Source organism: Schistocerca serialis, chromosome 2 (assembly GCF_023864345.2).
Source record: "Schistocerca serialis cubense isolate TAMUIC-IGC-003099 chromosome 2, iqSchSeri2.2, whole genome shotgun sequence".
NCBI classification, from domain to species: Eukaryota; Metazoa; Arthropoda; class Insecta; order Orthoptera; family Acrididae; genus Schistocerca; species Schistocerca serialis.
In genome coordinates, this window is record NC_064639.1 from 1,091,633,366 (window position 1) to 1,091,647,299 (window position 13,934).

General features: G+C 40.9%; 2 protein-coding genes across 2 annotated transcripts in view; one reads left to right on the forward strand and one right to left on the reverse strand.

Moving 5' to 3' along the window:
- LOC126458546 (nucleolar protein 10) overlaps positions 1-9,683 on the reverse strand; it is a 99,985-nt gene extending 90,302 nt beyond the window's left edge. The window contains exon 1 of the mRNA XM_050095662.1: positions 9,498-9,683. Coding sequence (XP_049951619.1) covers positions 9,498-9,563 — 66 coding nt within the window. The 5' untranslated portion in view covers positions 9,564-9,683. The remainder of the gene's footprint in view (positions 1-9,497) is intronic.
- Positions 9,684-9,786: 103 nt separating this feature from the next.
- Positions 9,787-13,934, forward strand: part of LOC126458544 (alsin) — a 180,671-nt gene continuing 176,523 nt past the window's right edge. Inside the window, exon 1 of the mRNA XM_050095661.1 lies at positions 9,787-11,395. Coding sequence (XP_049951618.1) covers positions 10,059-11,395 — 1,337 coding nt within the window. The 5' untranslated portion in view covers positions 9,787-10,058. The remainder of the gene's footprint in view (positions 11,396-13,934) is intronic.

A 13,934-nucleotide genomic window follows, 5' to 3' on the forward strand; every position in this document is an offset into this window, starting at 1 on the left:
CCGAGACTGAGGATGCACGTGAAGCCCTACACCAGCTGCTTTTGGGCTCTTCAACCACTGGTGGGTGTCATTTTTCCCACTAGCAGAAACCTAGGAAGGGAGTGACCCACGGGACCCCTTCCTAGTGAGAGAAACCAAAGAAGACTTACACTTCTCCAACTTAGAAATGGGGATGGACGTCCCTGATGGTTGGGCTGGGCGGGGCAGTGGGGGGGGCATTGTTGTGGAGGTGTAGGACGATGTCATACGCACAGGATGCAAGCGTTCAAATTTTCTCTTAGCCTCAGTGTAGGTCAGTCGATCCAGGGTCTTATACTCCATGATTTTTCTTTCTTTCTGGAGAATCCTGAAGTCTGGCGAGCAAGGCAAATTGTGCTCTCCGCAGTTGACACAGATGGGAGGCAGGGCACATGGAGTATTGGGATGAGATGGGCATCCGCAATCTCAACGTGACGCTGGAGGTACAGCGGGAAGACATATGGCTGAACTTACAGCATTTAAAGCACCGCATTGGAGGAAGGATATAGGGCTTTACATCACAGCAGCAGATCATCATCTTGACCTTCTCGGGCCATGTATCACACTCGAAGGTCAAGATGAAGGCACTGGTGGCAATCTGATTATCCTCGCACCCCGGTGGACATGCCGGACGAAATGGACACCTCATTGCTCTAAATTGGCACTCAGTTCATCGTCAGACTGCAAAAGAAGGTCCTTGTGAAATATGATACCCTGGACCATATTTAAGCTCTTATGGGGCGTGATGGTTACAGAAACATCGCCCAACTTGTCACAAGCGAGTAACACCCGTGACTGGGCATAGGATGCTGTTTTGATCAAGACTGACCCAGATCTCATTTTGGACAAGCCCTCCACCTCCTCAAACTTGCCTCTAAATACTCAACTAAAAACTGCGGCTTCACTGGCATGAAAGATTACCCATCAGCTCTCAAACATACAAGGTACCGGGGCAAATAAGATCCGCTGGCATCCTTAGCTGGAGGTACAGCGGGAAGACATATGGCTGAACTTACAGCATTTAAAGCACCGCATTGGGGGAAGGATATAGGGCTTTACATCACAGCAGCAGATCATCATCTTGACCTTCTCGGGCCATGTATCACACTCGAAGGTCAAGATGAAGGCACTGGTGGCAATCTGATTATCCTCGCACCCCGGTGGACATGCCGGACGAAATGGACACCTCATTGCTCTAAATTGGCACTCAGTTCATCGTCAGACTGCAAAAGAAGGTCCCTGTGAAATATGATACCCTGGACCATATTTAAGCTCTTATGGGGCGTGATGGTTACAGAAACATCGCCCAACTTGTCACAAGCGAGTAACACCCGTGACTGGGCATAGGATGCTGTTTTGATCAAGACTGACCCAGATCTCATTTTGGACAAGCCCTCCACCTCCTCAAACTTGCCTCTAAATACTCAACTAAAAACTGCGGCTTCACTGGCATGAAAGATTACCCATCAGCTCTCAAACATACAAGGTACCGGGGCAAATAAGATCCGCTGGCATCCTTAGCCTGACGTTCCTCCCTTGGTGTGGCCAGGGAGGGGAATGATTTGGTGTCGTACTTCTGTGTGTTGAATTGAGCTCATGATCGCTTAGAGTCTGCTGGTGTTTAACCACCAGCAAGAGATGATGGACAACGTTTCATCGCGTGTCATCCTTCTGATGCCACCACCTTCGACCAGGGGCCCTCCCCATGGGCACCACCCAGCCGCAGCAAAGGCCACCTGGCAGGATGGCCATTGCCAGGAGTCCTGATGCCCCAGGGTGATGGGCATCTACCCCTTGGCATACATGGGGAGTTAATGGCGCAGGCATCAGCAGAGCGATTCCTATGTAGTCAGGGGGGCTACAACCAACAGGGTAGATGGCGGACCCACCACAATGGACTGGCTACTGCGCTAGATAGCAGGTGCAAAAAAGTCCATGGTGGAAAATGCACCCAGGAAAGTGTCCTTGCCCAAGAGATGGAGAATGGGCGGTACTGCAATGTGACGACAACAAAGTGGGCCAAAGATCTCAATGTACAATGGACACAATGCACCATGTCAGGCGCCCTTCCCCAATTGTCTCGCTCTTCGGGAAAATTTTGAAGAATGGAGGTCAAACCCTACAGGGGATCATCACATAAAGGCCGAAACGTGTGAAACGCCTCTTACGACAGGCAGGAATTCCTCGGGCCTATTCTTACCCCCAGACCTGCAGGGGGGACTGCCGATGGATGAGTATTCCTGAGAACTTTTGTATTTCTTGGTATTTTTTTATGGCAGTGAGGAGGATATATGTACTCTACATATAAAAGGAAAATTTTACAATGTCACCTTTGTGAATGTATATGCACCTACAGAAGAATCATATGAAGATACTGTGGACACCTTCTGTGATCAACTACAGGAGGTTTGTGACAGAATACCCAAAATATGATTCCAATATAGTTCTTGGTGACCATAATGCAAAACTGGGAAAGCAAGAGGCATCAAGAAGTGTTTTTGGTAAGGAAAGTCTGAATGCTGAAACTTATAATAATGGTATGAGCATTGCCCAGTTTGCTTCTGCAAACAAGATGAAGGCAGTAAGTACCTGTTTTCCAGGAAAAAATCTACATAGGGACGTGGAAAATACCTGGAACAAATGAAACATACCAAGTAGACCATATATTGGTGTGAAAGAGGTCAGCATCCGATATGGAAAATGTGTACACTTTCCGAGGAGTTAATTCTGATTCTGACCATTACCTAGTAGGAGCCAAAATGAGACAAAACCTTGTTACACCTGCCAAAAGGAAGTAGTACCCGAGTAAAGACATGGAATATAGAAAAACCGAAAGATAGGGCTACTATTAAGGAGTACCAGAGCAGACTGAGACAGGAGTCACAAGTTACAAAAGATGGTGAAGATAATGTAGACAAAGAATGGACCTCTATTAAAGACGATATTAGGACAACAGCGCATGCAATATTGGGGGAAACAAGGAGACTTAGGAATGAAGACTGGTATGATGATAAATGTAGACAGGCAGTGGAACAGAAAAAGGAAGCAAGGCTGAAATGCTTGCAGCGGAATATAGATCAAATCAGGCATTATATAATGAAAAGAGAATAGAGGTAGAAAGGGTATGTAGAAGGAAAAAAGGGAAGCCGTGAAGAGAAAGATAGAGGAGATGGAAGCGCACTACAAGGAATGAAAGCAGAAAATTCGACAAGAAAATTAAAGAAGGAACTCCACAATATAGAACGAAAATAACAGCTTGTAAAGACAAACAGGGAAATTTGGTGACAGATAAACAAGATGTTCTAGATAGATGAGGAGAATACTTCGAGGGAATTTTGGAGGGCAATCCTACCAGAAATTAGCAGCCACTCTATTACACCACAGATACAGCAACAGTGGATCCAACATTAGAGGAAGTATAGAAAGTAGTGTACTAAGTAAAAAATTACAAAGCACCAGAACCTAGGTGCTTTTGTCAGAGCCTTTTGTTGATAAGTATTTTTTGTTAGTTTGATTATAATGTAATTTTGATCCTTTGTCTGTTTCTGGTTTATTGTCATTTCGTTGTATTTTAAGACCTTGTGGATATGAGGTTTTTTTGGGTTTTCAAGTAGTTGGTGGGGTTTTGGTGTCATTGATGTCTCGTGAGCTATGTAGGTTGTGAGAAGTTTGTGGTACTGGTAATTTTGTGTTTGGACTGCAGGAAAAGATGGCTTTGTTTGAACCACACAGGTGAAGGTAATTTTGTGATACCATGTTTCAGAGGTGCTTGTACTGGTTTTATGGTGTCAAGGGATTCATTTGAATTATGCTGGGGTTTTAGTTATACCACACCTTATAGCTACATGTGTTGGATCCTGGGTATCAAGGGCTTCATTTGAGCTATATAATTGAGGGGAATTTTGTGGTATCATGTTTCAAACTTGCATATGTTGGTTTTTAGGTATAGAAAGCTACATTTGAGCTATATAGGTCAAGTGAAAAGTACAGTTCTTGTGGTTTTTGTGTTGAATAGATACTGCCTACAGGAAAATTAAAGAGACCTTTGGAGAAAAGAGAACCACTTGCATGAATATCAAGAGCTGAGATGGAAACCCAGTTCTAAGCAAAGAAGGGAAAGCAGAAAGGTGGAAGGAGTATATAGAGGGTCTATACAAGGGTGACGTACTCGAGGACAATATTCTGGAAATGGAAGAGAATGTAGATGAAGACGAAATGGGAGATACAATACTGCGTGAAGAGTTTGACAGAGCACTGAAAGACCTGAGTCGAAACAAGCCCCCGGGAGTAGACAACATTCCTTTAGAACTACTGACAGCCTTGGGAGAACCAGTCCTGACCAAACCCTACCATCTGGTGAGCAAAATGTATGAGACAGGCGAAATACCCTCAGACTTCAAGAAGAATATAAGAATTCCAATCCCAAAGAAAGCAGGTTTGACAGATGTGAAAATTACCGAACAATCAGTTTAATAAGCCACAGCTGCAAAATACTAACGCGAATTCTTTACAGACGAATGGAAAAACTAGTAGAAGCCAATCTTGGGGAAGATAAGTTTGGATTCCGTAGAAATATTGGAACATGTGAGGCAATACTGACCCTACAAGTTATCTTAGAAGAAAGATTAAGGAAAGGCAAACCTACGTTTCTAGCATTTGTAGACTTAGAGAAAGCTTTTGACAATGTTGACTAGAATACTCTCTTTCAAATACAGGGAGCGAAAGACTATTTACAATTTGTACAGAAACCAGATGGCAGTTATAAGAGTCGATGGGCATCAAAGGGAAGCAGCGGTTGGGAAGGGAGTGAGACAGGGTTGTAGCCTCTCCCCGATGTTATTCAATCTGTATATTGAGCAAGCAGTAAAGGAAACAAAAGAAAAATTCGGAGTAAGTATTAAAATCCATGGAGAAGAAATAAAAACTTTGAAGTTCGCTGATGACATTGTAATTCTGTCAGAGACAGCAAAAGACTTGGAAGAGCAGTTGAACGGAATGGACAGTGTCTTGAAAGGAGGATATAAGATGAACATCAACAAAAGCAAAATGAGGATAATGGAATGTAGTCGAATTAAGTCGGGTGATGCTGAGGGAATTAGATTAGGAAATGAGACACTTAAAGTAGTAAAGGAGTTTTGCTATTTGGGGAACAAAATAACTGATGATGGTTGAAGTAGAGAGGATATAACATGTCGACTGGCAATGGCAAGGAAAGCGTTTCTGAAGAAGAGAAATTTGTTAACATCGAGTATAGATTTAAGTGTCCGGAAGTCGTTTCTGAACGTATTTGTATGGAGTGTAGCCATGTATGGAAGTGAAACATGGACGATAAATAGTTTGGACAAGAAGAGAATAGAAGCTTTCGAAATGTGGTGCTACAGAAGAATGCTGAAGATTAGATGGGTAGATCACATAACTAATGAGGAGGTATTGAATAGAATTGGGGAGAAGAGGATTTTGTGGCACAACTTGACAAGAAGAAGGGACCGGTTGGTAGGACATGTTTTGAGGCATCAAGGGATCACAAATTTAGCATTGGAGGGCAGCGTGGAGGGTAAAAATCGTAGAGGGAGACCAAGAGATGAATACATTAAGCAGATTCAGAAGGATGCAGGTTGCAGTAAGTACTGGGAGATGAAGAAGCTTGCACAGGATAGAGTAGCATGGAGAGCTGCATCAAACCAGTCTCAGGACTGAAGACCACAACAACAACAGTGTTACGTGGTATGTTAGGAATGTTCTTCACTTGATTTTGTAGATAATATTTGTTTTGCAATGTTGCTGTTTTTTTTGTATCATTGTTTATTTAGATTGTTCCCACCCCAAACACCTTACTTACTGTGGGTGTCCTGTTAGTTTCATTTTATTGCTGGAGTGAAATATTCTCCAGTCATTTTTATTTTTGTTTGTGTGTTTTGGTTACCATATTGTATGTGCTGGAAGTAGGCGTTTCCACCATACTGATAATGTCATGGGTCGAAGCAGATGGACGGAATCAAATGCTTCCCTAACACCTGCTCTATTGTGGTTAGTTGCAACAGTTCCTTTCAATAGATGTCAGTCAACAAATACGACACTTTTAATTCTTTTCAGTTAGGCTTCTTCAGTTATTAAAGGTACAGATATAAAGCACAATTGTTTCCTTTCACTCTCCATTTGAGCTAAATATGATGAAACTGTGAAAAATTTTGCAAAGTCTTTCTTTCTTTCAAGCTGTCCTTTAAATGCTAATTAGGAACAGTCCTCTGAATTAACATTCTCTCTTTTTGAAACAAGATACTTTGATCCCAGATGTAATTCAGCTGTGCTCTTGGCTTCCACTACAATTCTGCCTGACTCACTGTAAACAAAAATTGAATTCATGATCTTGTAGGAATATTTTCCAAAATAAATAACTTTCTCATCGTCTCTGTGCCCATAGTCAACTTTTTCCACTGTCCATCCAGTACATTTTCCTTGAATAGTGTGACTGAGTCAGCAGTTATAATTCTGTATAGCTTCACTTTTCCCTTCTTAGCCAAACATAAGTTATGGTGATGCTTTGTGGTAGATGGGCCAAGGAAGATATCTACTATAGTCTAAACAATAAGACAGAGATGGCAACCTAATGGAAAGTTGGTAGATGACACTCGACAGTAATTACATAGTAGAAACACGGGTACAGTAGCCAGCATAAATAAAAACATAATCCATAGAAAAATCTAAATGAGACTTTATCCAGCAGTGGATGTCAAATCTCTATCTTTCTCAGGTTTTAATTCCTTCTCTGTAATAGAGAAAATGAACTGGATATATACTGATTGCAATCACTGGTTACACTCACAGATCCAGAGAGACGAATGACTGTTAAAACACTGTATCAGTAGACATACAAGGTACACAAAATTTGGTGGCTCAGAAATACTGCATATCTCTGTTGACATGATTTAGTTGTAAAATTTTGAGTTCAATAGAAAAATCAATGAAATCATAGGCATATATGGCTCTGACAAATTGAAATATGCTACACTTGGATGGGTTTTCTCATGCCATAAACATGTGGCAGTCAGTATTGCACTAATGGTTTGCAAACATGCAACAGAGTCTAGAGTTTTTTGCGCACAAAATTAGCGGCAATTCCATGTAATGTGAATCTCTGAGCAAGTAAATAAATACGAAGACACGCCCATATGCTGACCATTTCTTTAACAAGGCTATTTCTTAAAAATTTTAATCTACAACAAAATTTGTTGAATGTAAGGCAACCACGGGTTAACGTAGGCGTCCAATCCCACCCGCTGGCTTTGTCCCGTGACGTAAGGGTGTTGTATTGTGTGACGTCATGACGGCGTAAAGTTTAGTTTATGAGTGTGCAGTGTTTGTAGATGTCGTCCTGTTGCGGTTGGTGGTGTTCTCTGGTGTTGTATTGGGTTCATTTTGATGTCGGTGCTTGAAGTGTGCATTTATCGATTGTGACTGTTGTAGAAGTACAGAAATTAGTTTAGTGAGTTAAGAATTAAGTTTCCATTGTGTTTATGTTATTGTGGTGTTTTTTTATGTTATTGGTTTGCTGTTTGTCACACAGTAAGTCATTTAATTCAATTTGTGGCTTCTTTTGTTAGGTACGGATATGACTTCTAAGTTCACTAGTGCGCGTCTGCGGACAGAAATGGGGGACGACATGTTGCAGTCATTAAGTTTCTGCAACTTTTTGGGCTTGTGACGGAGATAGTGAAATGTGGCATATGCAAGCGGAACATGCGAGTTGGGGGTTAGTGTGTAGCGTTGGAACTTTTTTATTGCAAGCAGTTTTCTTTTTTTTTTTTCATCTATTGTTCGCGTGTTATGATGTTCAGCGGGGTTTTTGTGTGCTGTTGGGTTGGTGTTATTTACTGCATGTGTTGGTGGTTGATGTTTTGGTATCGGCACTTGTGGTTGATTTATGTATCTTAGGGAAAAGTACTTGATTTCAATTTTTTTTGGCATGTCAGTTGTATCTGAGCTGCGTAGGTCATGGGAAGAGTTCGATTCCACTTTGTCGTCGTAGCTGTGTGTGTTTTGTTATCGTTGCTGTGGACCTATATTGGTCAAGGGAGGTGTCCGATTCCAATTTTTGGGGTCTAGTGTAGCAGGGGATACAACCCGTCAGCTTTGGACAATGACGTCACAAGTCGCCAGATAGCAGTTTACCATTTTCGCTTTTGCTGTTATGTTTCAGTTTCGTTTTTTTTTTACTGATTGCTTAATAAAGTGGATCTGTTTATTCAATCTCGTGAGATTTTTTTTTAAAAAGCCAAAAAACATTTATCAGCCACTGAAGGGAGCTACAACACTAAGAAGAATCGCTTCTCTATTGGCGACTTGTGACGTCAATGTCCAAAGCCGACGGGTTGTATCCCCTCCTAAACTAGTCCCAATTTTTGTTGTTTTAGGTGCTGGTTTTGTGGTATCGATAGTTGCAGTGTCATTATAATTTTTTTATTAGTTGGTTTTTATTTTGTGGTATCGACAATTACGGTTGAGCTACGTAGGTGAAAGGAAGTGACCGATTCCTGTCGATATTGTAAGTGTAGCGGAACTTGGGAATTACGTGGTGTTTTTATGTCGTCGTTTTGTGTGGTTTGGGATCGTGTGTGTGTCTGTATGTTTTTATATTTGGTTTGTCCACACCCAAAAACCCCCAATTTCCCGCGCTGATCCATTTAGTTTGATAATATTTTTGGAGAGAGATGTGTGTGTTGTTTTCACATGTACTTTCATGTTTGTCGTCGTTTATGTAATGACGTCATAGGCGTCATATTAGAAACGTTGAGAATGGTCGTTTCCGCCATATTGGTGACGTCATGGGTCAAAACAGACGGGTGGAATCGGACGCTTCTGTCATCTATTCTGAAATTCATGTAAGACGTAGACGACGTTGTCAGGTAGAAATGGTTTCAAGTTCTTTTCGAAGTTTTTATCTGTCATCAACTGTCATCCGCAAAGGTGGTGGTAAATATTTTATGGCTGTATATTGTCCTACTTTCTGTGGAGAAGTACGGTTAAGTTGTAGGTAATAGAGGCTGCCTTTGTTCTTAGCGTTACATCTATCATTGCAACTATTATTCTCAAACTGAGTCAGATTTCTCACAACGAACTTCATCGGGAGTAAACATAGCAAGATTATCAGTGCCTTAACTCTGCACTAAAAAAAAAAGGACATGAATTCGTTATTTCACTTGGTCACGTCAAAGCTTACTAAATGTATTTGTTAAATTTCTTAAGTTCGTAACATTAAGTATTGATAAGCGATTAAAACTACTTTTTTTATTCTATAAATCGAATATCATTACTTCAATTATATTATTTTTCGCCTTGTAACTATCGAATTTCACTTTCTCGGAATCCGTATCATATTGTTAAAAAATTTGAAGTTTCGTTTCAGAAATAATATTGGTGAAGTTGAACTGCATGTCGAACTTTATTTAAACACTTTTGGATATAAACAAGGCATTACTTACGTCCGGCAGTGATTTCCCAATACTCAAATTGTAGATCTTCACGTTATTTGGATTAGAAACTTGCATGGTAGTCAGTAACTGAACTTCGTCTCACTAATCACCCGAATACACCTCATACACTCGCACGTGTTCCACACTTCCCACAGTAAACAACAATCAACAAATCTTTACTGTCAAAGATATTTCAATGAGCAGCAATCTTCGACGGCAGCAATGGAAGACCTAACAAATGTCTGACAGAGATATTACAATTTGAATTTGTCAAATGTTGCTGCTTTACCAAAGACTTTTGTTGCAAATTTTTGACAGTAGGGTTCGCGAATGCAGTGCGGAAATTTAAAGTAAAGTATCGGTTTGTTTTTGAGGGGAAAATGTTAGGTAGCAGCAGACGTAATGCCCAACACGGGAGAGTAGTGGGATGATCTGATTAAGAAGGATGATTCTTATCAGTTCAAATGAATTTACTTTATTGTTGTAATGATAGAGTGTTCAAAGTTCTTGTTTGTGTACACCACGGTCGTCTGTCAAGGTAGTGTGTAAGCACTGTACAATTGCAATTGCATGGAGTGTGACAGAATGAGTGAACATAATTTCTTTTACGGACTAGAAAAGCTATCTATTACTAGCGGAATACCCGAGCTGCTCGTAAGTATAAGAAAAATTTGTTGTGTTTCGGACAACGTTTTTGTTTTGACATTAGGAGGAATAGTTTGTCACGGAATTATCGTGCATGAAGGTGAAATAACTACACTGATACTGCAAGAAACAAGTATTGTAGCTGTCGATATTGCTTCAAATGCTACAACTCTATTTTACGTTGATGAAAGTGGTAGAGTATTTAAGGTGTCTCCACACAATCTGGAAGATCACGAAGAAATTGCCTTAAATCAAGATTCTAGATGTTGTGCCCACGGTTTCCAAACTGCAGGACATACGGCCAAAGTAAAACAAGTTTCTGCGACAGATTACGGTTGTTTGTTTGTAACTGAGAATGGTGAGTTGTGGGCGTGTGGTGAACATCCCCAGCTGTGTGTACCAAGTATTGAACCACAGAAAGTGCTGTTTTTTGACAGGCGTGTTATTAATGTAGCCTGTGGTTCAGATTTTTCGTTAGCTTTAGTGAATAAAGTAGAGAAGTGTCCTTCAGAGAAAGGTGAATCAGATGAGGACGAGGAGGTGTTTGTGTCAAATTGCCCATCATGTCTTAGTGAGTGTGCTGTATCGCCAGTGTCACAGCAGTCATTGTCAGATACATGCCCCTTGGGGCTCCACATCCAGCAGCCCATTGTTGACCACTGTTCATCATCAACAGCAAGCAAAGACAACTCAGCTGATGACAAAAGGACATCAGATGAGTCTACATCTATTTCTTCGAGAGAGTGTACAGCTCAGAAGCAGAATATCCATCATGATAATTCAAATGAGTGTGAAAAAACCGACCAAATTTCAGATGAAATTGAATGTCAGGATTCAACATCTGAGAAAATACTTGGTGAAGAAACTGACATTTTAAATGAAAACAAGAGTGACGAGATTAAAGCAGAGAAGAGGAACGAATTTTTTATAAATACTGACGCTGCAAGACAGTTTCTGACTAGACAACTGTCTTGGGTTTCAACTTACGGAGGTGCCGGGGAGGACTTATTGGTTGAATGTGCTGAAGCATCACTTGTTCGTCCATCTCGTATAATAAAGCAGAATGTATCAACTGTCGCAAATTTAGTATATGAGGGCGTCAAGACTGTTGGTGATAGGGTTGCTACTCTATCGAGGCATATGAGTGGTGGCTCAGAAACTAGTGAAAATGTACAAAGTAGTATAGGAGACTTTGAAATATTTGACGATCTAAATTGTGATGAAGAAAAACACGCTGATCATCTGCCAGCACTAAGTTCAAGGTGAGATAATCCATTAAACTTTCTTACTATTACTAATAGTCTTTAGTGTTTAAAAAGGTAAATATCTTTTTACTAACTAGTTACAAAATATATTTTGGTCTTTCTTCTTTGTATATGTCAGTTCACCTGTATGAGCAAGTTCATTTGAAATGTGGAGTTCCTTTGAATTAGATCTCTTAGGGAGTTGAGTTTTATTATTATTATTATTATTGAAAATAACTACATACATTGACTAGCTACATGATGATTAGCCAACAAGTCGTACATTGTAACCATGATAATCATTATAATGTGGAATATATTATTTGCACAACAGTTACATAAATTTGATTTACTGAAGCCTGCACATTTTACACAGTTCTGCTTAATGGTAATAACAGTAAGAGTTGGGAGGGAATGGGTGCAATTGAAAGTACTAGCAAAGGTAGTGTCTTACACAGTGCAATATCTAATTGCTGCAAAAATGAACATGTGCTGTGAAATCTCCTTGGGATATTCCATAATCTGAGAATTTGTGTTCTGAAGATAGTAAAATAATTACAAAAGTAATATTTCAATAGACCAGATGTCATCTTTGAGTGACATTCTGGGATCTTGAGGGAACTTGACTTCCTTAGAAACTGGATTGAACCTGTTCTTTCATATGGCTTGCTACTGTGTCCGGAGTGTTATGCCATATTTTCCCTGTCAGATGGTGGGGGAGAAGATGTAGGCAGTCAGGGTGGCTGCTCTTACCATCTCATGCTTAGGGTACACGTTCACTTTTGGCGAGGAGGAATAAATTCATCCATACTCATGTTGCAGCCAGATTCGTTTTTTCATCTTGTACATGGTGTAGTGATGCTCCTGGCTCACACCCATTGGGCAGGACAGGTGTCAAATTCATGGTCTTTGGTGGCAGTACTTGCCAGGGGTCAATGGAAGCGTCCAATTCCACCCCTCGGCTTTGATCCGTGATGTAAGGCTGTTGTAGTGTGCGATGTCACGACAGCACGAAGTTTAGTTTGTGAGAGTGGCGTGTTTGGAAGTGTCATTTTGATGTGATTGGTGGTGCTCTCTGGTGGTGTGTTTATGTGTTGTGTGTTAGTTGATGTTTTTGGTTTAGTTGGCATTTGTGACATGTTTATAGGTGGCGTATTGTTGCCATCGGTGGTTTTCTCTTGTTGTGTGTTTATGGGTAGCGTGTTATGTGGTGTATGGGGTTCATTTGCGTGGCAGCACTGCACGTGTGAGGAATCGGTGGTTACTGTGCTTTCAGTGGAATATTTTTCAGTGAGTTAACAATTTTGGTTTTGTTGTGTTGACATTATTGCAGTTTTTTTTCTGTTCGTTGAGTGTGAATTTTGGCTTTGTTTGTCTTTGGTAGGTCTGGATATGACTGATAAGGTCAACAGTTTTCGGTTGTTGGCGATGATGGGGGACAGTGTGTTGTCTCTAATAAAATTTATTCAGCTATTCGGCCTGTTGGCTGAAGTCATGAAGTGTTCAGAGTGTCGTGACGAAATGAGGCTTACTAAAGTTCCAGCATCTCTGACCAGGGACAGCTATATGTGGAGATATTGTACGGATAACTTATGGCGCTCCATTAGGTGAGGTTCCTGGTTCAAGATGTCTAGGTTGGACATGCGAGAAATTGCGTTAATGACTTGTCATTTTTGTTATAAATCCTCTCACAGCATCTGTGTGCATGAGGTGGGTGTGAGTGGGAAAACAGGAAGTGTTCGATTTTCTAGGTTTTTTTTAAAAAAAAGGTAGTATTCAGTGTGGTAGTGGTGAAAGTTTTGAAATGTATAGTGTGGTATCGGTTGTTGCTGTTGACCTATATAGGTCAAGGGAAGTGATAGATTCCAGTGTTTTTTTGTGTTTATATTTAGTTTGTCCCCACCAAAAAAAACCCAATTTCCCCCGCTTGTCCCATTAGTTTCATTATATTTTTGGAGGAATATCTGTTTGGTGTTTTTTTTTATCTATTTTCGTGTTTATTGCCATGTTTACGTGATGACATCATAGGAGCAGCATGAGAGTTGTTGTGAATGATCGGTTCCACCATATTTGTGACGTTATTTGTCAAATCAGAGGGGTGGAATCAGACGCTTCTGTTATCCCCTTGCCAGGATCCCAGCTGCAGTCATAAACTGCAGGGCAAGGCTCAGGAGCAGAGTGCTCTTGCTGGGCAAAAAGCCCAGTAGCAGCTGGTGCTGAGTCAGTGCTGATGAAGCAGCTGCACTTCACAACCACACAGTGAGTAGGTTCTGCTGACAGCCTGCCTCACAACAGCTTCCAAAAGCACACTATCAGTCCACCTAATGCAGTCTTTAGTGGCTGATAGCCAACTCTTACGTGTCACTGCCTGATGACCACGTATCCACCACAGCTTGCAGCTGTTTCACAATTACTCCATCCCATTTGGCCCTAATGTGTTGGTACAACCACCTATTCAGTAACCAGCAGTTTTACTAAAATTAAGGATGCCATTTCAGCATTGCAACAGAGTTACTGTGACACCTGGGTCAAGGTGTATATAAATGGCACCTGCCCA